Source organism: Phoca vitulina, unplaced genomic scaffold, assembly GCF_004348235.1.
Source record: "Phoca vitulina isolate PV1807 unplaced genomic scaffold, GSC_HSeal_1.0 scaffold43, whole genome shotgun sequence".
Lineage (NCBI taxonomy): Eukaryota > Metazoa > Chordata > Mammalia > Carnivora > Phocidae > Phoca > Phoca vitulina.
In genome coordinates, this window is record NW_022589746.1 from 11,492,921 (window position 1) to 11,518,897 (window position 25,977).

Genomic DNA, 25,977 nt, shown 5'->3' on the forward strand with positions numbered 1-25,977 from the left:
TGGAAAAGTCACCAAGTTGAAATCTGAAGTACCAAATTCACGCTGGGGAATTATCTTTCACACAACTGGCTTAGTGGGGGGGGGGGGGGGGAGGGAGAGACAGTTTTTCAAGAATCTTGAACTTTTTCAGGATTCAAGTGTTATTTAATGTGCTGGAAACAATTTATTAAGTGTTAAGGCCCTTAAAAAAAAAAGCGCCTCTCTTAAACATGAGTCGACAGACACTCTACTCCCAAGCTGACAAAGGCCCATGTTTTTGTAACTGCAGGCTTTGAAGGACACGGGGGGGGGGGGGGGGGAGCTACAGAGAATCACATCTGGCTGCCCGTTATTGCAAATGTCAATAAATTTAAACGATTCAAATGATAAATACTCTCATTTAATAAAACACCCACACAATGACAAGAATGAGACTTTAATCAGTTTTAAGTGGAGTTTATAACACTAAGAGATAAAGGGCTGTTAACAAACACAATAACAAACGGACATCTGATTGGTATGAGGCATTATCCCGCACACATCATGTTTTGTGCATCCTCAGTGCATAGCATTTACACACAGAGCCACTGCTGCACAGCACAAGAGCATCTGAAGAGGCTGAATCAGAGTAAGGCTGTTTAACAGACTGAAATGTTGAGTATATAGATTCTCTATGGAAACAGATTGAACTTGCGAACCGGCAGGGTGGAAGGCAGCTCTGCCAGACGCGGCGGCGAGAGCCCCCACTCCCGAGCACAGTCCCACCCCCTCCGTCTGCATGCATGACACGTCAACAGTATGTAAAGGTACACGAGGCACTTTGTGGCGACCACAGCCATCGTTATGAACATATTGCACACATTTTCTAGAACTAAACATGTAACTTGTACCCTACTTTTTATTTTTTTAAAGCTGAAACATTTGATGCTGCCGGTAAACTCCACTTAAGTTTATAACCTGTGCCACAGCAAAGAACGGGGATGCTATGTATTCAACTGCCCTGTAATAATTATGGCAAAAAAAAAAAAAAAAAAATGTTCGCAAGGAGCTACAGAGGACTTGGGATGGCACAGGGCCCAACTGTAAGCTTTCTTAAAAGTGATGCCTTCAAGTAACTTCAGACATGTAAGCGGCTGCACATCCAAAAAGTCTAAGTAAGAAAACATTCCAGAAACTCAAAGAGATTACCTACAGAATGCATTTCAGGCTAATTATGAATACTGTCATAAATAAAGTTTTAATTAGGACTCAAAAACCTTTCAGTCATAGCAATTCTTGTCAAATTCTATGGGGATGGTAACTGAAATAAAGGAGAGTAGTATGTATAATATATATTTATATATATATAATATATATATATAATGCCATTTTTCCATTTCCAATGACTACACCATAAAATGTAAGCAAGGCTTCTCAAAAACATTGAAACATTCAAAATCAAAACCCTCATTCAGACCTTCACATTCCAAAGGAAAAATAATAACAGTGCAAAAGCCCATTATAATGTCATTATTTATGACCTGGCCCTCCATGTTACATATTGGAACAACACAAATTATGTTTTAATATACCGTGCCCAAAACTGTAACAAATTAACAGTATTAATAACTATCATCAAAACACGAATAGTTGATTTTCATTTTAGTCAGTAATTTTCAGCTTTTATGAAAGATAAGGTGGCATATAAATTTCAATGCTGAGATCTTAGGAATAGTTGTCTCTAACTTTACCAATTTAACTTATGAGCAGTCAATCAATTCTCTACATATCAATGTTTAAATACAAATGTGTAAATCCTAAGAGCTTTGTTAAAAATTTAAAAACTTTATTTGTTGAATGAAACTGATGAGGTATGGAAAACATGTGAACATTATTTACTAAGAATATTTTAGATGAAGTTCTGCCTAATCTATTTAACCATCAAACTCTATAAATGCTGCTCTAGTAGGTCCTATGCAATCTGTATTTGTAAATTAACTAGTCAGACCACAGCTAGTGAACAATTTCAGCACCAATAAGTTATTGAAAATGAGATTTTATACCATTAAGGAGTAAATTGGCTGGATATTCAAATGTTTCAAGGTCAATGTATAATTTGAAAGACACCAAATTTCTGGGGGAAAAAACTTCTTTTTAAATAGTATCTTCACATTAGCTTTACAATAGTAGTTGTATTCTGCTTAGAATCATATGCAGTCTGGGCATATCAAATATACGATATTTAAGAAGTGAAATTGAAGCCCTAGTCCTAAGTCTAGCACTATGAAGAAATGATTCAACACTGCACATTAAAAAAAAAAAAATCTATTCTTTCAATAAAAATCGATAAAAGCGTTATGTGGGACAATTTCTACTGAAAAAGTAAATGCCTCATTATTTGTGCAGTGTTGAAAATTTACTGCAACTCTAATTTCCTTTTTAACACAAATAATGTCCTTTTAAATATAAACATTATATGTATTCAGTATTCAAGTAAAATTCCCTAACAGTTAATGACATTTAAAAAATGTGCAAAACTGCAAAACTCATTGTAACAGAATGTGTAAGGTCAAAAGGGCGGAACGGCTGACAGCTATTGGATTGAATAAGTGCATCATAAATCTTTGAAGGAAAAAAAACGCTTACTGTAGAATCTCAAATTGAAATTTCCTGTGCAGCATTACAAAATGTTTTATACTCAATGAGGAAAAAAAGCTTGCAGGCAGCACATGAAGCATCCACAGCAGGTGTATGATTGAAAACTAATAAAGTAAGTGTACGTGGTTGACTGATGTCGGTACGAACAGCATCTGACTTTTCGCACTGGCCTTGATTACACGGGAGATGGAGCACTCGTTACAACTGAGAAAATGTATTTGATAGATCATTGTCGATTTTCATAATGTTTCAAGCCCATTCTTTGTTGATAGCCTCCACATTTATATGGTTAAGTCATTGTTGCTGTGTTTCTTATCTATGACCACATTATTTTTATATCCCTTCATTTGTGGATTCTTAAGAAGTTGTGGAAGGTTCATTCCTGCACCCCAATACAGATTCACTCCCTCTAGCTGCCTTTTCTAGCACCAATATGCTTTAAAAAAAAAAAATAAAATGCACAAAACAACAAGCAGTGACAGCGGCCAATTCCTCAAATGTCCAGATTAACAACTGTAGCATGCTAAAGAAAGGTGCGTGAAGTAGCTGGAGATGGTATATGGTCCAGAGTCCAGCATGACAGATATCCCTTTCTGAGCACTCCCCCCATTCCCCTAACCCGAATACATGCATTAGAATGTAGCAAAACCCTTGAGAAACTCCTCTTAGCCAACTGCAAACTTATCTGTTGCCACAAGTGCAAAGGGGTAGGATGTGAACCTGTGCATCACAAAACTCTTTAGCCACTTCAGTTGGTGACAGAACACAAAATGAGAAATTCCTACGTATACACATCAGTCTGTCTCCACTTTTTATAAAACTGGAATAAAATGGGAAAGTGCCATCTTTATTTATCCTAATTGAATTTTAAATGTCCTTTTGACACAAAAAGGTATATACATGACACAGCTACACAATCTTTTTTCAACTGGACAACAAGTGTCACAACCCTGTGGATGTATAGGGTAAAACAAGATTGGTCAGGAAAAGAGAATTGTTCCTATAACTGGTAATCTGACACAATGTCCTATTGCCATTAAAAAAAAAAAGGTCCAATTTCAGTTTATTCAAGTTTGTTGTCATGGTGTTTTATCCCTCTTGATTAAAAAAAAAAATTCAGACTTTTGTAATTTGTGTATGCTGATCTTCATCAAAAGGCTCATTCTCTGGATCAGAGTCAGTGGTGTCCGAGTACCTGTAATGATCAGGTTCGTTGTCGCTAGCGTCCGGCGTCACAGAGGCTGAACTGCTGGCCTCGGGATTTGATGGCTCCTCTACCGTCTTCGTGAAGTACAGCTTCACCTGGAGAAGAAGGAGGCGGTTTAAGGGGGAAATCCAGAAAGCCGACTAATCTTAAATGACTTAGTAAAGATACGTATTTTTAGCAGATTCGTTTTTAAAAAATGTGATGACAAATAGGATCTTGAAAAGGCAGCTATCTTTTAGATGACCCCCTTCTTCGGATTTCCTAGGTTTTCTTGTTACACACTGAACAGATACACTGGGATGTTAATATGCTAGTCTTTAGTAAGCATAAGCTGCAAGCATTAACTAAATAATTCTGCAAAAGAAATGCCCTAAGACTGAAGTTCATTGACCGTTTACAAAATATATTTTCAATCACAAAATTCCACGTACAAATAGCTGAGTTCCAAAAGAATACTGCACTTACGACCTGTCTGAGCCTCAGTGTATCTTCTGATACAAATACTACTAAACAAAAACAAAATACTACATTATAAAAACACTGACCAACAGTGATGTTCAGGATCCCTTTAGCCCTAAAGGTTAAGAACATCAGACAGTGGTTTCCATTACAGGTAGCGCCGAGAGAACTGCGAACAGCTCAGCGAGGCAGGTATTTCCATCTCCAAGCAGAGGAAACTAAGGCCCAGAAGGGCAGCCAGCAGTGGATGTGAGGCTTCAATCAGATGCTCCTTCTGTTCTATCTACAGCCCCTCCCCGTTATCCTCCTCCTCCATCAGCAGATCCCTTTGGGTCCATCTGCACAATGCCCTCTCTACCTCCTCTGACAGCTTCTCACTGTGCCCACTGCCACCACACTAGTCCAAGCAGCCACCACCTCTCGTCTGCATTAAACCCCAGCAGCAGCTTCTCACCTCACCTCCCAGTTCCATTCTTACCTCCTCTCCAGGCTACATTTTAAAGACAAAATTCAGATGACATCCTTCCTGTGCTGAAAACACACCAATGTCTTCACACTCAGACTGATGTGATCTAGTCAAAACGACTGCTTATCTACTGCTCCTCAAACATGGGAGAATCATTCCTGGCTCAGGGCTTTTGTATCTGTCCTTCCCTCCTGTCCCGGATATTTGTACAGCTCACTCATTTCATTTAGGCCTCTGATTAAACGTCACCTGCTAGAGAGGCCTTCTCTTAACTATCCAGCTAAAACACACACCAAGATCGTTCTCCATCCCACCTCTGCTTCATTTGTTCATAAGCACTTACCACGGTCTTTGTTTACTGATAACTGAAATAGTTTTTATTTGTAATCACAAATACATATTCTTGTAATATTAAAACAAAAAAACAATAAAACTAGAGGAAGTCACACTATAAAAGCTAACAATTAAGGAAAACGCAGACTTAGGTAAAACACAGTCAGTGGAAACCCGTGGATTCTAAAAGACACTTCTAACCACTTAAAAGAAATGTAAGATCTAATGGCACTTAATATTAGATTTATTTTCACTTAAAATATGTAGCCTCCCCCTTATTTTTAGGATTACTCACAATATTCTTATACTTATCAGCTATGGGTAGGCCTGCTGCATATTATAAAGATGGAATGAGGCAAAACAAGTAAGAGAGAATTTTTGAAAAGAGAAAGGAAGGTATGGTGAAAGGACGGGGGAAAATCAGGTAGAAGGAGAAACCGGAAAGGGGAAGGAAAAAAGGGCAAACTACCATTTGGAAATATTGACAAATCAGATTTTTTTTTTACCTGGAAATTTCTTATAAATGCACAGGAATAGAAATAGGTACACACATCACATATAGATAAAAGTAACGACCCAAATAACTCCATACTATGAGGAAGTAGACAGGGCTTTAGAAAGGGAGTAACACAAGAGAATGATCGGAGAAGGGCTTCAGAGCACCAAGGCTGAAGTGAAGGCTACAACATGGAAGGGTAGCCAAATGAGGGAAAAGCAAGGGAAAGGCGGAAGGTGGAGAGGTACAGGGAGAGAAAAAGAACTGGAAAGACTGGAGGCAGAAGGAGCTTAGCATTTGGAAGAACTGAAAAATGAATCTCGGAGCAGGAGGAGAATGTGGCTAGAGCTCATGTAGGAGGTAAGCCTGTGCTGAATTATGTAGGTCCGTGTAGGTCATATCAAAAAACCACAAGGTCTTTAAAAAGTATAGACAAGAGTGACACAATCACGTTTATTTTAAGATCACTCTGAGGAGCTGAGAATAAATTGGAAGGGGACAAAAGTAGGAACAGTTAAGACCATTCTATATGAATCATTCCCAAATGATTGAGTTCCCTTTTCTTTCTTCCCCCATTCCTACTTCATATCCCATAAACTGAATTCCCCTTCCCAACCCCTGCCCCAGATTTCACCAAACAACAACAAAGAAGGGGGGGGGAGAAAAGCAGCCTTTTTTGACTCTGTGTGCATTCATATTAGAAACTCTCATTACTGATACCTAAATATTGCTTCTAAATAATACCTAATTTAATTTAAAACTTAGTCACACAAGTCCTTCACCAGCTATACATTTAAAACACACACACACACACACACACACACACACAGAGCCACACACTAATTCCTCAAAATGTTTTTAACTGACCTTAAAATTTGGAGAAAAGTATCGGTTGGCCTTGTCTTTATTTGCTTTGTCGAGATCATTTTTTGTTAAAGTGAGTACTAGATATTCCTTGTCATTATCTGCACGCTCTATACTGCAAATACTATCAATTTCTTGATCACATAGACTTCCATTTTCTACTTTTTCTGAGGTTTCCTCTGGTCCTGGTATGAAGAATGTGTTTACCCAAAAGTGAAACATTTTGTCCTTTAAAAAAAAAAAGACAAATTTTAAAATTTTTTTAAATAAGAAAATATATCACCTATATTCAACATTTGCCCCAAGAAGTCAATAAAATAAGCTACATGTTTGAATAAAGATAAACATACAGACTTATATTTGGCAAGCTGTGGGTTACCTGTTGCATCTAAGTCACATACGTTTATTCTTTTGTTCAAATTTTAGACGAAAAATGTAATTCCACAAGTTCTAAAATAACTTACTTTTGTTTTAAAACCTTAGGTAAAATTTTTCCTTTCTTGTCTAATATAAGCTTTAAAAAAAAGTTTGAGTTTGTATGTATGTGTGTATGAAAATGGGTTTAATGTTCTGTTTCAACGAGTTATCCATTTCAGGGGCGCCTGGGTGGCTCAGTCGGTTAAGCGTCTGCCTTCGGCTCAGGGCATGATCTCAGGGTCCTGGGATCGAGCCCCACATCGGGCTCCCTGCTCAGCGAGGAGTCTGCTTCTCCCTCTGCAACCCCTACCCCGAATCCTTCTCTCTCAGATAAATAATCTTTAAAAAAAGCTATCCATTACAAAATCTACTTTAACAAAAGTTCTTGAAATGTCAGCACAACTTCCCGATGAAGCAAGGCAGATCCATTTCTACTTCAGAAGCAATACAAACTCTAAGTGGCTCCAGTTTCCTACACGACAATATGTGTGTCTGAAAATGTTCAGAATATGGGGGAAGGAAGACAAGCAATTCTGACTTTTTTACGTTATAAAATGCCTATTTTTAAAAAATTACTCCTTACAAATAATATGAGGTCCTGTTAATCAAAAAAACACATCAGAAGTTCATCACTTCAAACCTTTCTTGACCAACACAAGAAAATGTTCTCTCTCTCTCTCTTCTCTTAATGACTGGAATTTGGCCTACATGGATCACGTGACAGTTAATGATGTGCAGCTTTGTGACATCTTATCTGGTGCCTTAAATTGCCATTAACTTTTTTATTCTAATTTACCTTCGAGTTTTGCTATTTTCCCAGGAAGATGGTAAGACCCTTAAGTATCTTACATTTAACTGTCTTTTTATCTTTTAACAGTATCTAGCAATCTCACATATAAGACTTTAAAAAGACATATTTGTTAATTTTAATTATTTTATTAGCAAAGTTATTTTTTGCTTACTTAGAGTCAGAAGAACATGAGCTAGTACTATTTAAATCTCCAAAAATGTGGATTCTGTATAGGTACTGATTATGTTAAACCTGTTTTTGTTTAAATCACAGCAACATTTATAACAGGCAGGGAAAATCACATAAAATGGAAATATATGTAAAGTAATCCCAGATATAGATATATTACAAATATTAATCTAATCTTCAGTTTTATATGTATTAAAGTAATGTATAGATGATAACTGAAAATAAGAACTTATGCACTCCTAAAGGTATAGGGAGACAGTGATGCAGGTGCCTACTTTTAAAAGTAAAATATAAAATTTTAGGGGCACCTGGCTGGCTCTGCTGGTAGAGTGTATGACTCCTGATCTCAGGGTCATGGATTCAAGCCCCACATTAAATAAATAAATAAACGCTTTTTAAAAAATAAATAAAATTTTACATGTACCAGTCTTATAATGAACAGAAGGGAAAAAATACTTAAACACCGGCTAACGCTCCCTGGACTACTAAAAAATTACTTTCCAAAGTTATCGAGATATATTTAACTATCATTTATATAGAATAGGTAGGAAATGGGTTTCTGGTGAAAAAACCAGTTTAACATGCTGTAATTTCCCAGCTATGTGGATTCTGGATATAGGAAATTGTATTTCTTCAGATAAGTCAAGGTAGAGTTTAAAATTTTTGTAATAAACGAAACTTCCTCTTATTTTCTTTTTTTTTTAAAGCTAAATATCAGGAAAACTAAATCAGTCCCATTACTGAGAATGTCTAAAGATTGGCAATATGTTTAATGAGGCAGTAACAACATACAAAGCTAGTATTTTTGTTCATTACTACCCCCAAATTTTGCACCTTAGGCGCACTCACCTTAAATATTCACACTTATTATTTTAGACCAAGATAGTTTAAGAATGAGCTCTTGAATTCTCTAACTGTGGCACAGTAATATGCAAACCTCACTAACTTTCTAAAGCTGCATATTTAATACATTTTTTAATACATGTTTTATTACTTCTTTTGCATACTTTATCACTCTCCTAACTAAAATTCCCAATAATTCAATAAATTTGAGAAAGCTAAATATAAAATGATGTACTCTCAGGAACCATAAACCAAAATGGGGGAAAAGTGGTTTGTCTCATTACACAAGACCATGGAACAGATCTTATTTATACATATAGATGAATTTTTTTACAAACTCATGGCCCCTTGCTAACTTTTTCTCGCTAATTGATCATCCTGTCTAAAAGGACGGTAACTGATTTAATGGGGTATGTAATCTTTAATATTTTTATGAAATTTCTCTGCATAACCCAACTTAAAGAAAATTCATCTCAAATTATAATGACATAAGGACTTTTCCTCTAATAAGATTTTTTACCATTATAATGGCTCATCAGTGTTACAGTAAGCAAAGCATGTGCAGATCTAACAGACAACCAATTATAATTCATTAGACTCTCAGTCACAAAATATTATCCTGTAAGCTCTCCTTAAGAATGATTTCTGCCTAACCAAATATTTTAAGCAAAAGATCTGAGGTTACTGTTCAAAGTATGGCGATTTTGGATATTCTTCCCAATAAAAGGAAAGTGCAAACCTTTTTTAGCATCTTGTTCTGTTTGTGGAAGAACTCTACTTTGATGTCACCACACACAGGCAAAGGCTGAGGGAACTCAAAGTACATGAACTTGTCTTCCCGTCGTGTGGGTCCTGAATTGGAGGAATAGATCTTCACCTTTAGCTGGCAGACCACAAACTGAGGATCTGCATGGTTAAACACATGTTAGCATCACTTCAGAGGAAATGCCTTCAAATGTCAAACTGTCAAAAACCATTTTAATAGTCAATATTAGCAATACACACAAATTAGTGATTCTGCATCTGTAACCCAGATCTAAAACAAATCAATATTTAAACAAAACAAAACAAAAAAAGTCAAAAAGTATAATCAGTCCCAACAGTAGACTTCTGGCACTACAATAACAGCAAAACTTTAACATTAAAATGTTAAAAATCTAATATAAATTAGATTTATAATTAAAATGCTAAAATAATTTTCTGGCACATCTATGAACTGCGTAAAAAGTAACTTTAAAAATAGATATTTGCTGCAGTATTTTAATGTCTCTACCACATAACAAAACCCACAAAATACAAATCATTACATGTTCACAAGATGCATGAGAATATAATCTATTTATTCCATAAACACAAGACTCAATATTTATAAAAATATTAACCATTATTTATTTATTTTACCTATAGCTCACATTTTATTTCTTAAAGGGATATAAAGCCATCATCATGAGAAACAGGAAGAGATTTGAAATGTCTGCAAAGAAATACAACAGACTCAAGCACAAACTGCAGCAAAATCCCCCTCCCTCCAAAACACACTCCATTTTCATTAACAAGTATTTTGGCTTTGGCCCCTGTCTGTTTTAAAATAAAGGAAAGGATTATATGTTTTAGTGATTAACCTTATGAATAAGAAGTGGGTTTTGAAGGAAATATGCCAAGACAATTGAGAAATAAAATCCCAAGCTTGCAAAAAGTACATGAAAAATCATGTATATTTCATATATTTTTATGTATAAAATATACACATATATAAAAACAGGCATAAAATCCTCAACACTAAAAGGCATCATCCTTAAAGATGCAAAAAGAAGTACCACATTGTTTATCAATGTGACCAACAAGTGAGAAAAAGGCAAAAGGCTTATCCAAGCTAGATGCACTTTCCAGTTTAATAAACACATACCAGCTCGTCTGTGCAGTATCTAAAGCAGCATCAGCACTCCCATAATAAACAGTAGGTTTGATAACAGCCTGTTGGGTTTTTCTAATATGAATCTGTGAGGCATTTATCACAAGAAAAAGGGCACTCCAAAAAGGGGAAACATTACACTAACAATCTGTCAATAATTTCCACATCCTTGACTAATGGTTCAAAGTACAGCGAGCCATTTTACAAGACTATGTGATTCTGAAAATTTCACTAGAAACTCTAGCTTGAAAAAGCAAACAAAAAGGTATGATTTCAAAGCTGTGATAAAAATCAGCCAGGATGAATATGCCTTGTAATCTTATTAAGACTCCACTAGTTCAGAATCTGATAATCCTCATTTTAGAACTTTAAAAGGCATATTAACGGTATAAGCCAGATTTCAACTAAACTACATCTAAAATGTGCATCTTCAGGAATTCGAGAACCATATAATCAATTCATAAACTAATTACAAATCAGTGTTACTTAGAATTTAACTTTAAGTTAAAAAGTTTTAATAAAAATAAGTGGAAAAGATTTCCTCAAATTACTAAAGAAAATCATTTCCTTTACAATATGAATTTCCCATCTTAGATCTCTAAGACCTAACTTATCAGAAGTCCAACATCAGTACAGTTCTGCTGACTTCTAAGACACAAGTCAGGTATTTTCTCTTTGATATGACTGACTGTGTTCTAAAGAAATGACAAGTCAATACCTGGTCAACAAAAGTCAGGATTAAATTGTTTTGACATAGGCATATTGATATATTGTATTGAGTATTGAGAGAAAAATCACAGTGATCATCTTCTACTAACGTTTTAACCCTTTTAGATGTAAAGAGTATAGTAACTTTTCCTTTACTTAGGGATATTAGGACAATAATCCAATAAGAAAACAGCTGCTGACCTCTGACAACTTTGCAGAAGCGACTTCGTTTTCCTCATTGGCCCCAACCTTCCTCCTGAACCCAAACGCACAACTCGCCGTGTCTCAGTCCTCCCACTCTGTTTCCCTGAGCCTTCCCCTCCTCTAGCCCCATACCATATTTACACAGAGGGCTAGTTAACTACTATGTCTATTGCCTGGTGCTTCCCCAAATACCAGATCTAACTCTCACCTAAGATTCAAACCCACACTTTCAAGAACCCACTAAGGATCTTCATGTGAACAGCTCACCTTCACCTGACCAAAACATGTTTAAAACCAAAAACAATCATGTCTCCAAGTCTCAGTGAGATTCATTTTTCCTTCTTCCCTTTTCTGTGAATTATTGATGTGTCCAGAATCAAAATTGACAAAATATTTAGATAGAAACGGCAAAGGAAAGAGCAATCAAATCCCATTTGATTGCCTTAGCAAAGCACATCTGGCTTACAGCAAGTCCCGTTAACTGGATTCCTTGCCACCCCTGGTTCCCCATCACTACTTCCTACACAGCCAGACTTAAAACAGAGCCTAAGCCTCTCAAACTGTCACTGATGCCACAGCATCTATCAAATCAAGTCTGCCATCCCCATTCAGGGTCCTCTGACAGTCAGCCACACATCCCACCCTACTCTGTTCCCTGGGTCCAGCTTATGTCCTACTGCTGTACTTCAAGTCAGGCCTGCAACACTTCCTTCAGTTTGAATGCCGATCTAAACAGAATGCTTTCTCCACTGTTCAAAGAAGAGCTGGACTTGCTCCATGCAACTATCTGACAACCCTCAAAACTTATTTTTCTGAAGACACCATTTATAATTTATATATATAACCTCCCATTCAATTATGTATTACTTATAATACAGCTTCATGACACAGGATGAAATCACAGGGCATAAATGGAGAACTAGAAAATTACTTAGTAAAGATTAAAAAGTTTTCAGTAGTCAGTAATTTTTAAAGTTCAAATATAATACTGAAAAGAGACAAAAACAGAACAAAAATCCACCACAATGTTTAACTCCAGGCAGGCAGAGCAGAACTGATAGGAGATTTTTGCTAGAGAAGTCAATGTGAAAAAAATTAAACTAGACAGGAAGATTATTGAACTGAATGTTCTCTTTCCCTTCTTATCTCCCTAGTATGTTATACCTTTCTTTTGGCCCTTACACCTGATATTTATCCTACAGGAAGAGCAGGAATGTTTTCTTCCTTTTTCCTTCTCCTCTATGAATGTGTTAAGTTCCTACGTCAATCACCTCTGACAGTCCAGTGCCTTGCATTTAGAAGTTGTTTATCAAAAACCTTATTATTTTTTTGACGTAGAGTTGACACGCAATGTGACATTAGTTCCTTCCCACAAGTGTTACACGGTGCTGAGCTCCCCACCAGCGGAGCCACCACCCGTCCCCAAGGAGCACGACTGAGTGCCCGTGACCACACTCCCCGTGCTGGGCCTTTCACCAGCACCTTTAAGAATCGTACTGAGATGACGCCAGCATCAACGAGGTCTCGAGACGCCTGTAACACGCTCTATTCATACATTTGTGGCCTATGATAAAGGTGTCCAGCCCTAAGAATACAGGAAAGATATGATGAAGACATGATGAGGACACCTAACTGAAAAAGACAAACACCACCAAGAAATTAATTTCCTCAGTGTAAGTTAATTTAGGGAGAGAAATTTTTTAATTACATAAATATTTTCAAGAAGCAAAACTTAAAACTAAAAACTAAAATCACTAACAAATTACAAAATCTCACTGAAATATTATTAGAGGTATTCAAAGAAATACTGTAGTGGTCTCTTATCTACGAACTATGAAATTGCACTCTGAATAAATGAAACATTTCTTAAACATGAAAACATGACTGATCACTGCCAAGGCAGACACTAATATAAAATTCTGTTACAGAAAAAAGCAGCAACAGTTTGGTCTTTTACAGGGCTGGATAATACTTCCTTCCACGCGTTCTCTCTTGACTAACTGCTTTGGGTCTGAGTATTAAGTATTAAGGCTCCTATGAGCCTAGCTAAGAACTCCACCCAAGAACGGCAGAGAAGCAGAACAGGATCAGGATGACGGAGGGAGGCTCACAGAGGTTTGGGTAAGAGAGAAATCAATGAGAGGCAGACATCACTGACATGATCTCTATTTAGTACGTATCTAGAAAGTTTCAGATTTCAAAATATCTTCATTTTATTGACAAGCAAACATAAAGACCAGTAGATGGTGTGCCTGGGGTTACACAGTCCAGTAATGAGAGAGCTAGGACTGGAACTTGGATCTAAATCCAGGTTGTCTCTAATACTCCACACACTTTGACTCAACCCTATTCGCTCAACATATTTCAGCTGGTCACCATGTCTTATAATTTTTTCCTTTCCTTTCTATTGTCCCTGTCACCATTACTACCACTATCTAGTCTTCCTAAGATAGGAAGGAACTGGTCCCTGCCCCCACACCAGGAAACTAATGAATCCCACTGCTACTCTATGCTGGATCTCTATTGGGATGGGTTTTTTAGTCATCTGGTCACAATTCAGGCTGCATTTGGTAGATGCAGCAAAGAATGTTTCTTTCATAAATATAATTTGGCTTCTAAGACATTAAAACCCATTGCTCTTGACTTCCTTAGCCCAATGCACTGAACAACTGAGCTACTTATTTAGTCTGGATAATTCAGAAATATATACCCCTGCATAAATTTTAAGTGTGGTAAATTTCTTTCTAGATTTTTCTGTAAACGTCTAGTTATGTTCAGAAAAGTGTTCCAATACATGGAAGGATGAGAATTTAGAGCACTTACTGCAAGTTCCGCCACTGAACATTGGAATAGTTTCAAACATCATCTTGTGAAACAACAGTGCCACTGGTCTATAATCCAGATGATTCTTTAACAGGTAGCTATAATAATACACATAGCGCCTCTGACTGGGAATAGTTACTCCCTGGTGGACAGAAAAAAAAAAAAGAAAGAAAGAAAAGCCAAATTCAAAAGAAAAATTCCATTATAGTTATTTTACTAAATTGTTATGGTAACTGGGTTGTACCCACTGAAGAACATATATACATTAGAAATTTGACCTTAAATGATTAATATTTAAATCCAGCTCGACAACAGAGTAAATCAGAGCAACATCAGTACAAAGGAAAAAATCAGAATAACTTTTCTCCCTTAAAATATAATTATCATAATACCCTCATTTATTCAATGGTCACCACAATGCTCCAATCCACGAACCCAGTAAGCAAAGGCCTCTGCATATCCAAAATAATGGTCAAAGGCATCTGCACTACAGCCATGCTCTTTATACACAGGGCTTCCTGCAAAAATTTATGGACTTTTATTGAACACACAATTCCTCAAAACCTTGGTTACTTGTTTTTTAGGCAAAAGTCTATCAGAATCAGCAGAACACATAAAAGCATAGTGCCTTTAAGACACAGAAATAGCACCAGCAAAAAATGATGGCCTTGGACCCCCCAGAAAAACAGGAATATGTGGCTGGCATAAATGTATGCAAGAATTCTATAACACAGTACTTAAGAGATGTCCCCAAGCTACATATATCTCTTTGCGGAAGAAACCAGGGATATACATAACGTTTGAGGAAATTTCAGTATTACAAATGCTAAAAATATATATAAAATTCATGTGCTATTAGAAAAAACCCTTATCTAAAGAAAAAAATCTAGTGTGCGCAGCCATGCATTCATTAATGCTGCTGAATAAATGAGGTCTGAGGTCTCCTTTCCTAGGATGTGTGTAACTTCAGGAAAATTCAAGCATTTCACTTAGAAATAGAAGGCAAGTAGTAACATGAAGACGTCTGACATTTAAAAGTGACTTACAGAAAGCTTAAAAGTATATTCAAGAGAAAAAAGAATTTGCAATATTTTTAAGTTATTATTGGCATCTCAATTTCCCCATGTGTTAAACACTCTGGACACAAATGCTTTTCTTCCCTCTAATGGAAAGTATAAAGTATGTTAATGTGAGTTTAAAGACAGATATACAGAATGGCAGGTAAACAGGTATTCACTCCAGTATTCTCAGGTTGGTTTTTTTTTTTTAAAGCTTAGCATGATTTCATTACAATTAAAAAAACACATAAAATGTCAAAAAATGGATAAAAGCCATTTCAAATAAGGACAAATGATTTAAGATTCTGGCTACAGTGCAAAGACCATGCAATCAGAATACTTGGATTTGAAAGCTGACAGTCAAAAACACCAACTCTAATTTGTTTCCTCAGGAAAATGAAGACAATTAATACCTACCCTGTCTTCTTCACAGGATTCTCATGAGGAGTAAACACTAAATGCAGTTACACAAATGCATGCTAAACCTACAAAATGTTACACAAATCCTAATTAGCAGTTCTAGAAATCCTACCCACATTTGAAGTATAATTTTGGAAGAACTGGAATTTTGGTTCTGTGTACAGTATTTTCTTAAAGAAACGGTGGTAAAATAGTATTACTGTGAAAAGCTCCTACAAAAAACTAATGTTAAAAATCATTATTAATAAAAAGTGTTTAAATTTAAAATGGTGTACTGTAGCTACTTCAGTAAACAACTTTTCATATTTATCAAGATAAAAAACACAATTGCAAAGCAGGTGGGAGGAGAATAGCAGATGGACGATGGCTGGGCAGGAAGGAACCTTTTTTGAACCATGTGAATTTATGATTTAGTCTAAAAATTAAATAAAATTAATTAAAAATTCAAAAAATTAAACCAATGGGAGTGTATAAGAAGACAAAGCTGCCAAGTTATTTGTTGGGGTTTAGTGGAATGATAGATGATTTTTTTCCTCTTTATTTTCTTGGTTTAAGTTTGTATGCATAATTAAAAGGTTTTCAAAGCTTTGATTTTTCTCAAGTAGCAAGTGATTGGTAGCACATCTATAATGCAGTTTTTTATATACTGAGTTAATCCTTACCAAAAGGGTGAGGCAAATGTATAGTGAAAGAATGTATGAATCTACTAGATGTCAATAATGGACAAATAATTTGTGTGTAAATATAAGCTGAACAAAATTACTGACACAATTCAAAGAAAAAGACTGAAAAGCACAATTTAAATTTAATTAATTCTTTTACTATCAAATTATGCATAATTCGGCTTCTGTAGCTTAACTCTGCAATTCCTACCTAGCAGCGTCCTCAAATACAATGCATTCAGATTCGCAGAAATAACAGAGTTGGAAGTCTCAAATATATATGGACCACCGGCATTAGTGTGTCCTTTTCTCTTGTCTCATCTCTCATGACCACGATGCACACTTACTCAAACTTAATTAACGGTACAATGAATCATACTATAATCTAGATTTTGAAATAAAATGAATACAACTCCCATACTAAATTGACAACGCAATTTATAACACTTCAAATATTTTATTTCCTGAATGCATATACTGAAAACAATGGTTTATGTGCATGTTTCACCTATAGCATTTTGACTATAAAGACTAAAAATCTCTTTTAATACCTAAGAAATGAACATTTTAATGATCTTCAAAAATTTATTTTATAAATATGAAAAGAGGGCTGAACTTCAAAGCTCTTGGAGATTAAAAAATAACTACATTTTCAAAATTTCCATTTTTCATTTAAATTAACCAAGAACATTTAAGTTAAACTGGTCTATAACTGTACCCCCAAAGTATCCACCCCCTACCATTAATGACTCTTCTTTTCCACTCTAAATGCGAAGAAAATTACTTATATTCTTAACCTTTTTTCCAGAGGTAACTTTTAAAACATTCTAATCTTAGCTACACTTGGCCTTCTTCAGGCTGACTTCATGCCACACTGCTGGCATCATTTCAAAAGGCCACCATTGCTTCTTCGATTCCCTATGTTCACAGGCCAGGATGGGGCCCGGGAAGATGTGTGGTGCTCCTCCCAAGGTCTACTGCCTTTACTCAGTCTTGCCTACGACTCCCAATCTCTTTCATTCCAAACCTTAAACTGAGCGATGACTTCTACACTCTGTTCAACCCACCTGTCTTTCTCTCCTGTCCCAGACAGACATCACCCTCAATGAATGTAGCTCCTACTTTACTGGGAACCCTGAGGTCATCCAGTGTGGGCACTCTCAAAATTCCCTTCTCCCATCTTAACATTTTTTCACTCCTGATATTTTATAAAAGTGCCTCTGCATGTTCGCCTAGGTTCCATTTTGGCAAGTGCTCTATTAATTATCCCCTCTCTGGCATTTGTCTTTGTTTTACCTGTCTCCTCCTAATAATCAGCTCAAGTAACCCTTGTCCTTTATCCAAAACAATTCAAGGACCAAAAATGCACACTCTCCCCAAATCTTGTATCTCTCTCAAATTGTCACCCTCCTTCTCTATAGAAACAAACTCTGAAAGGTAAGCTTCTGCTCCTTAGCTCATAGGAATGTTATCATGAGGCTGATTTCTTAATGGTCATTAGTTTTTTGGTTTTTTCATAAAGATTTTATTTATTCATTTGACAGAGAGAGACACAGCGAGAGAGGGAACACAAAGCAGGGGGGAGTGGGAGAGGGAGAAGCAGACTTCCTGCAGAGCAGGGAGCCCGATGCGGGGCCCGATCCCAGGACCCTGGGATCATGACCTGAGCCAAAGGCAGATGCTTAACGACTGAGCCACCCAGGCGCCCCATGGTCATTAGTTCTTAATGGTCACTAACAGTCATTTCCTACTATTTTCTTAGTCTCATCCTGAATCATTTTTTGCTGCCATTTTGAAAATTCTCTGCCTCTATCTTAGAACACACTCTTGAAGGTTTTCTCCTACCCTTACTGGCTATCTCTTCTCTTCTTTCCCTAAATATAAGCATACCTCAGAAATCTGATCTGAGCGAGCCCCTCTTTGTCAGTCCTCTCTGTTGTAGTAGTTTAATTATCAATCTTACATATTAACTCCAAAACCTGTGTCTCTCAATACGACTTTATCTCCAACTCCCAGTCCAGAATTTCTAAAACGTGGCTGGACATTTCTACCCGGAAATTTCAGAAGACTTAAAACACAACATATCCAAAAACTGAAGCTTTCCTATTCTTGCATGGACCAACCTCTGTTATTTCTATTAATTATATTCACTATTTTCCCCAGCATCTGAGCCCAAAACCTCTTCTAATACCATCACTGCTATTGGTTATTTTTTTTTTAAAGATTTTATTTATTTATTTGAGTGAGAGAATGAGATAGAGAGAGCATGAGAGGGGGGAGGGTCAGAGGGAGAAGGAGACTCCCTGCCGAGCAGGGAGCCCGATGCGGGACTCGATCCCAGGACTCCAGGATCATGACCTGAGCCGAAGGCAGTTGCTTAACCAACTGAGCCACCCAGGTGCCCACTGCTATTGGTTATTGAACTGTTACCATGTTCTTTGCACTGTTCTAAGTACTTTCATAAGTATAATTTAGTATTCATGAAGTGGGTATTATTGGTAACACCATTTTATAGATGAGGTAAGGTCACACCTCTTATAAGTAATGAAACTAAGTTTCACCCTAGTACTCCAACTCCAGAGTTTATACTCAACCACTGATGCTGCCATCTTCTTCCTGCTGGGGTAAAGGAAACAATCTGAGAGGAAGTAGCGATCTACTCAGGGTTACAGAAGAGAGGAGTAAGGAAATCCCAGCACTACAGCAAAGGCCCAGGCCGCAGAGTAAAGGCAGAGATTGGTCAGCAGATCAATTACCTGGCATCGACATACAGTACATACATACATACATACATAGACATAAACACACACGCACACGCACACACACACACACACACACACACTGTCCATACAACACGGAAAGCACACCAGCGGTTAAGTTCATTTAGGACACTCTTAGATTTCTACACATCTACTCAGATGCCAAAATCCAGACTTAGTGACATACCTCTCAAAATACCAGTTCTAGTTTTCTGTGGCCATTCTAGTTCAATTACCTCCTGCAATTCTGCAAGAGCCAAATGATTACCAGCCTCTGATTTATCTATTCTCCAACCTATTTTTATACCCACTCCTCGATTAACTTTATAAAAGTGTAAGATGAATCACACTAACAATTCAAAATACTAAATGGTTTCCCAGTGACTACTCAAATAAGAAAACTTATCACACACTGTAATTCCGTAACAACATAAAAATACAGCCCAACCTCTTTTCCACTCTTACCTCGCACAACTCCCTTGAATGTGCTTTTACTTTTGGCCAAACGAAAGTACTTAATTTCTCCTATACTTGCTGTTTTTAAAGTATGCTATCTTTATCAGATTAAAGGCATTAATCTGCAAGCAGTCATCTGGGAAGTTTTACATATTTTCTAACACCTAGACCAACTTAAATAACAGAATTATTCAATACTTCCAGGTCTGACAGCAGCCACCTGAAATACAATTCAGATTCAGTACATCATGAGGGCTCCTACACATTTTCATTCTTGGATCATCTGTTCAAATTTTGGATTTCACCTTGAAGCAATGATGTTCATTGAAAATTGCTTATTTCCCATTTAAATTTTCAAATTCATTAGCACAGACCGAAATATAATTTTTAGTTACCTCCACAGTGTAGTTCTATCACCTTTCTCAAATTTAATGTATAATTTGTGTTTCCCCTTTCTCTTCTTTTTCCTTGAAAAGAGCTTTAAAAGACATGTATTGGTTTTATTGGCAATCTCATACAATCAGTGTTTGAAATTATTAATTCAAATGGTTTACTGCTTGCTAATTCACAATTTATATTTTCGTCTTTATTAATCCCTCTCTCCTACTGGTTATTATCTTAATAATCTCTAAAATATATTTCTATTTTCCCCACTGACCCCAAATTATTTAAGTAACTAGTTTTAAATTTCCAAATGGTTGATATGATTTGATTAAACGTTTTTTAAAAATCTCTAGCTGGAGGTACCTAGGTGGCTCAGTCAGTTAAGCATCCAACTCTTGGTTTCGGCTCAGGTCATGATCTCAGGGTAATGAGACTGAGCCCCGCATCGGACTCCAGGTCAGTGTGGAGTCCGCTTGAGAGTCTCTCTCCCTCTCTCTCTGCTCCTCCTCCACTTGTGCGCACACACACACACACACACACACACACTCTCTCTCTCTCTCAAATCAATAAATGAAATCTTAAAAAAACAGACAAAAAGCCAAAATTATGTATTTAAAAACTCTCTAGCTATACTGAATTATAAATCAAGGAATGGGGTTTATATATTTCTACTTGGGAGCTCTGATTTTCTTTGTAGTTGGCCTAATGAATTATCAATCTTGGTAACCATTTTACGGATGACAAAAAAAGAAAAGAAAAAAGATACATTTTATGGGCTATTTTTTATTATATTACTCAAGCCATCTATATATCTTCTTATTTTGAGCCTTCTTGATCTTCAAGTATATTAAAGATTCCTATTATTGTTGCTTTTCTGTCAATTTTTTCTTCATTTCTTCCAGCTTTTCTTACTGTATTTGATATTATGTTTAGCACATAAGAGTTCATACCTGCCAAGTCTTCGTTGTGGAGTGTACCCTGTGTTAATATAAAATGACATTCTTGATCTAGTTTTATACATTTTGTTGTAAATGCACTCTGATAATGATATCCTGTCATCTGCTTTTGCCCAATGTATCTTTAATGAACCACTTATTTTTCTAACCTGAGTTGTTTTATGTAAGTCTCTTGTATATGATTAATCTCTTAAAAACAGAAACTTAGAAGTTTAGGTTATACACATCTTTCAAACCTAGGATACCGTCATAGTACTTCTGGGCCAGAATTCCACCTGGATACCACAACACAAGATATGTAATGTTTTGCTCATATTCTGTGCATCAGGACCCTCAGATCATCTTCTCTAAGATGAATTCACAATCTAGATTCCTCAGTTAAAGAAGTAATTTTCTACTTCAGTAAACTTTCCACTGGCACTTCTAAACTCAGAAATAATGCCGATGTTTTAAAATAATAGTGTTTGCTTGAAGCTTGAAAATCTATGTTTCAGAATGTTCACAACAAGATTATTACAGGAAAGTAATTCAACAAAGGGAGAAATATAGCTCTTAGGAATGGTTATTATTACAATGATGACATATAGCAGTAGTTATTGCATATTAAGCTAAGTGCCAGACATTTTACATATAACCCCAATACTACCACGACTTTATAAGACAGATACTATCACCTCTATTTCAAGGATAAGAAAACAGTCCCAGGGCACATAATTATCCTGTTCAAAACCAGGACCTGAACCTAAATGTGACTCTGATTCTAGAACTTTATACTCTGATGTCCTGGGTTTTACTAACAGCACACAAATTAACAAGGTCATATGAAAGAAGTCACGCCCTGTTTGAGCACTATTTTTCCCATCTATGAAGAACCTCCAAAGTTTAGAGTATTACAGTGCTTCAGTTCCATGAAACTAATGGTAAGTAATGTATCAAAAATAGTGCTGCATGAATCACAGAATCCTTCAGAATAATACAAAGCAGACACCTGGCACAGTTCTCTCCACACAGCACCCTTTGCCCTGTGGGAAGCTATCATTCCCTCTGTGGTTTTATGGAGGTGGGATGGGCTCTATTCTTCAGCATCAGATATATGTCCAGAATGTTTGATTCAGGGATGGGTACATGCCCTAATCCAGGTAAATCAGAACCTAATCTAGGAATGTTTGCTCAAACTGTAGCTCTCTTCCTCCTGCAGTTGCTAAAGTAGCCAGGATGTAACCCTGGGGCTGCTAGGAGTCATGCCTTGCTATTATTTGCAAGGAGCCTGCCTGAAGAGAAAGCACATACAGAGCAAAGGAGAGAGCTGAGAGAGAGATCACCGACACCTGGTAAGCATCTAAGTCTGAGCCAGAGGTTTTAAGGTTATATAAGCCAATATAAATGTCTCCTTGTGTTTACGCTCTTTTGAGTTGGGCTTCTACGAGTGGAAACTGAGACAGAGTATAATATAGCTACTTTTTTTTTTTTCTAAGTTTCTACTTTGGGGATCAAAATAATGCAGAAGAATAATCTGGACAGGCGAACACAGTCTGTAGAAAGAATACTAGATTTGAGGTTAGGAGACAGTTTTGAGTCATTACACAGACAATGACCTAGGACAGACTGATCTTTATAGATTTATTTGATCATTTATATTAGAACAGGTCTGAACTAAATCATTACTAAAGTCCTCCAAGGTATAAATCCTTATATATAACTTTATGAATATATAGATTGTATAACAGGCGTAAATACCATGCATTAGAGGAACACAGTTTAGCCCAGAAGAATTAATGTGTTAGAAAAATTAGGATGTTATATTAGGAGTTCTTTTTGTTTTGTTTTTACTGAAAATGAGAAGAATTATAGTTTAAGTGAGGAGGAAAAAATAGAAAATTGTATGAGGTTACCATATGGGGAAATTTAGTAAGTAAGTAGAAAAAAGTAACCTGACTATATGATTAGGACATAAAAATTCATTCCTCAGAGAAACTAGAAAATTTCCTCTTCTTGGGATCACTTAGAATAAAGTTAATATTTATTATTTCTAGAAAGTTCAAGTTCATTACAGATAAGCTAATGAACCCATGTACAGAGACCATAAGATATATGAATTTTATCTCTAATAATTGCCTTGAAAGCAAAACAAAAAAGAAACCAAAAGCTCAAATATTTTTCCTAAAAGTTTAATCAAAGAAAATAAAGATTAATGCTTACTTTATCTACCACTCTAGAAGGGTGAAGGCAATGGAAAAGAGAGGAGTAGCAGAAATTCTGGGTAAGTTTGTCATGTAAAAAAAGTTTGCCTCTGAATTCAGAAATTTGGGGTATCTTTCCAAAATATATACTTACCAGCATTAGTAGGATGCTTTAACTCTTTTATTCATAGTTTACAATAAATGCTGTGAGTTCGTTCCCATTCTGACACGTAAGTGTTAAGTGCAGACAGCCTGAAGCACAGGACTAGACAGGAACCAGCCCTGGGAGGAGTTCAGCTGCACCAGGCTCTCCTGGGGGGGCAGGACAGGGAGCTGCTGACAGCCTGTTTCACTCATGAAGTAAAAGGACCAAATCTGCAAAGGAATGACTCCTAGGGAAGTGTAACAGAGTTGCCTTCTAAATTACTGAATACAAGAAGGACTCTTCCTTCCCTCTGGCAGTTATTCTGCTCTCAGAAACATGCTTCTATAGAGGAGGTATCAGTTGTCCTCTGACTTCTCTGCAGCCCTCAAAGCCTCAGGTGTTATCTGGGCATAACTATCACAACAGCACACGGTCTGGTCGGCAGGCACTCACCACTCTGCCATCTAATTTGCACCGAGTCTGCTGAGGGAATGGCAGACTGCACCAGATTATTTTGAGGAGAGTCCCTGCCAAGTCCACAAATTCTTCACTAAAACATGAGAATTGGCTCTTCTTTCTTCAAAACAAACGGGGGTAGGAGCAGGGGGAGAGAGAGGGAGAAAAGGGGGGGGGGGAGGAAGGAGGGAAGAGGAGAAAGAGGAGGAGGAAAAGAAACAATATCCTTCCATAGAAATGTCACCAGAACACAACTTTCTTCTTAATGTTTCCCTACAACTGAAATTAAGGATACAAGCAAAGTCACATTAAAGACAGTTTTAATAAAATTAATGCTATATAAACTGCAAAATTGATAAAATCTATGTATCTCCTGTAATAATGGTTCACAGTTATAATGCAAATCTATAGATTCAAATGCAAATCTATAGATTCAACCTAAAAGGAAATACTTGCAAGAGGATAAATTTTTAGCAGGTGTTTCAAGAATAAAACTACTTTGGATAATCAATTATATTTACTATAGGATACTTACTTCCTTGGAAGAATTCCATAGTTGTACAACAACAGCTTTACCATGTTCAGCTTAGCTCATTTCTCATGATGAAATTATACTTACTAAAGGCTAAAAATATATTATTTCACTAGCACCCTAACCATTAGGTAAACGTGATATATTTGAAAACTGTTAGACAATTAAATTTCAAAGATTTAAAGGAAGCCTTCAGCATTATATTTATAAGACTAACAACTTCAAGCTGCCTTTATCGTACTTAAGTCAGGGGCCACTAAATGCCTGAGCATCAGTACAAAAGGGTATAAACTGAGGAGCCTTATCAAAATAGGCCCATTTCGGGAGAGCTTGTCCCCGTACAGAGATTAATTCTGAACAGCCTCAAAGTTCTTTTGCAGTTCCAGGATAGTAAATAAAAAAGTTCAACATGTTCAGGGGACTCAAATTTTACTCTGAATGCTATCATTAACTGTTTGAATAATCTGAATCAAAGCACTTCACCTTTCTGGCCTCCGTTTTATCATTTTTAAAGTAAGAAAAATTCCTGCCAAAGAAGGTTCATAATCTTATGCCCATAATCTTTATCCCTTTAATCTAGCTTTCTAACACTGTTTCAACATAAAATGCAAATGGAACCATTAGTAAAATAAAGCTTCATCAACAGCATCTGCTCGTAAATTTCTTTTTGCCTTTTTAAATATACACAAAAGTGAAGGTAGGAGCACATTAGGATACTGCTTTAGACCACAGCTGTGAATAATTCATCCAAAAATGGTCTGGGTATATTAATTAATCATGAACTAAGCACAACAGATCTCAATGATTTATTTTGACTCCAAGATGCTAAAAAGTGATCAATTTTGGCTAAATTACTTAACTCTGAATCTTGATATAATGTAACAGCTAAACACCCTTAACAGTACACACAGAACTCCATCCTCTATTAGCTTGTTACCTTCCACTTGGGGGAGATTCAAACCTGTAAGAGGAAGAAGAGAGAGCAGGTATGCCTGGAGCATTTCTGCTGATGATGTAGGGACTCTCACATTTTATAGTATACTGCATTTTATTTTCATAAACACTTCTTGCTATCTTTTCACTCTGGCCCCTATTTCACAACAATATCCCATGGGCCTTGCCAGTTTACCAAATCTCTCTTCACGTTTACAGAGAAACAAAATTGACAATATTTTCAGATTGTGAGGAATACAATATCTTCCCCATGACAAATTAAAATATGTCTTCATTTTTTCATTATGAAGACTTCTCTTGGATATAACTTAAACTGTTTAAGCATCCTTGGGTTTTACTTGTATCCCTGAAAATGATGTGAAAGACTATCCCAAGTGCTTTTTTAATTTTATTTTATTATGTTAGTCACCATACAGTACATCATTAGTTTTTGATGTAGTGTTCCATGATTCATTGTTTGTGTGTAACACCCAGTGCTCCATTCAATAGGTGCCCTCCTTAATACCCATCACCGGGCTAACCCATCCCCCCACCCCTTTCCCCTCTAAAACCCTCAGTTTGTTTCTCAGAGTCCATAGTCTCTCATGGTTCGTCTCCCCCTCCGATTTGCCCCCCTTCATTTTTCCCTTCCTACTTTTTTTTTTTTTTAAACATATAATGTATTATTTGTTTCAGAGGTACAGGTCTG

At 36.5% G+C, this 25,977-nt stretch overlaps 1 protein-coding gene across 2 annotated transcripts in view; it reads right to left on the reverse strand.

Annotated features, from left to right (window-relative positions):
• Nucleotides 1–399: 399 nt before the first annotated feature.
• The window catches only part of PTEN (phosphatase and tensin homolog), an 88,622-nt gene continuing 63,044 nt past the window's right edge, over nucleotides 400–25,977 (reverse strand). For both annotated transcript variants that reach the window (XM_032430413.1, XM_032430414.1), the window contains exons 5-8: nucleotides 14,328–14,469; nucleotides 9,420–9,586; nucleotides 6,445–6,669; nucleotides 400–3,918 (exon numbers count right to left, since the gene is read on the reverse strand). In XM_032430413.1, coding sequence (XP_032286304.1) covers nucleotides 3,733–3,918; nucleotides 6,445–6,669; nucleotides 9,420–9,586; nucleotides 14,328–14,469 — 720 coding nt within the window. In that variant the 3' untranslated portion in view covers nucleotides 400–3,732. The remainder of the gene's footprint in view (nucleotides 3,919–6,444; nucleotides 6,670–9,419; nucleotides 9,587–14,327; nucleotides 14,470–25,977) is intronic.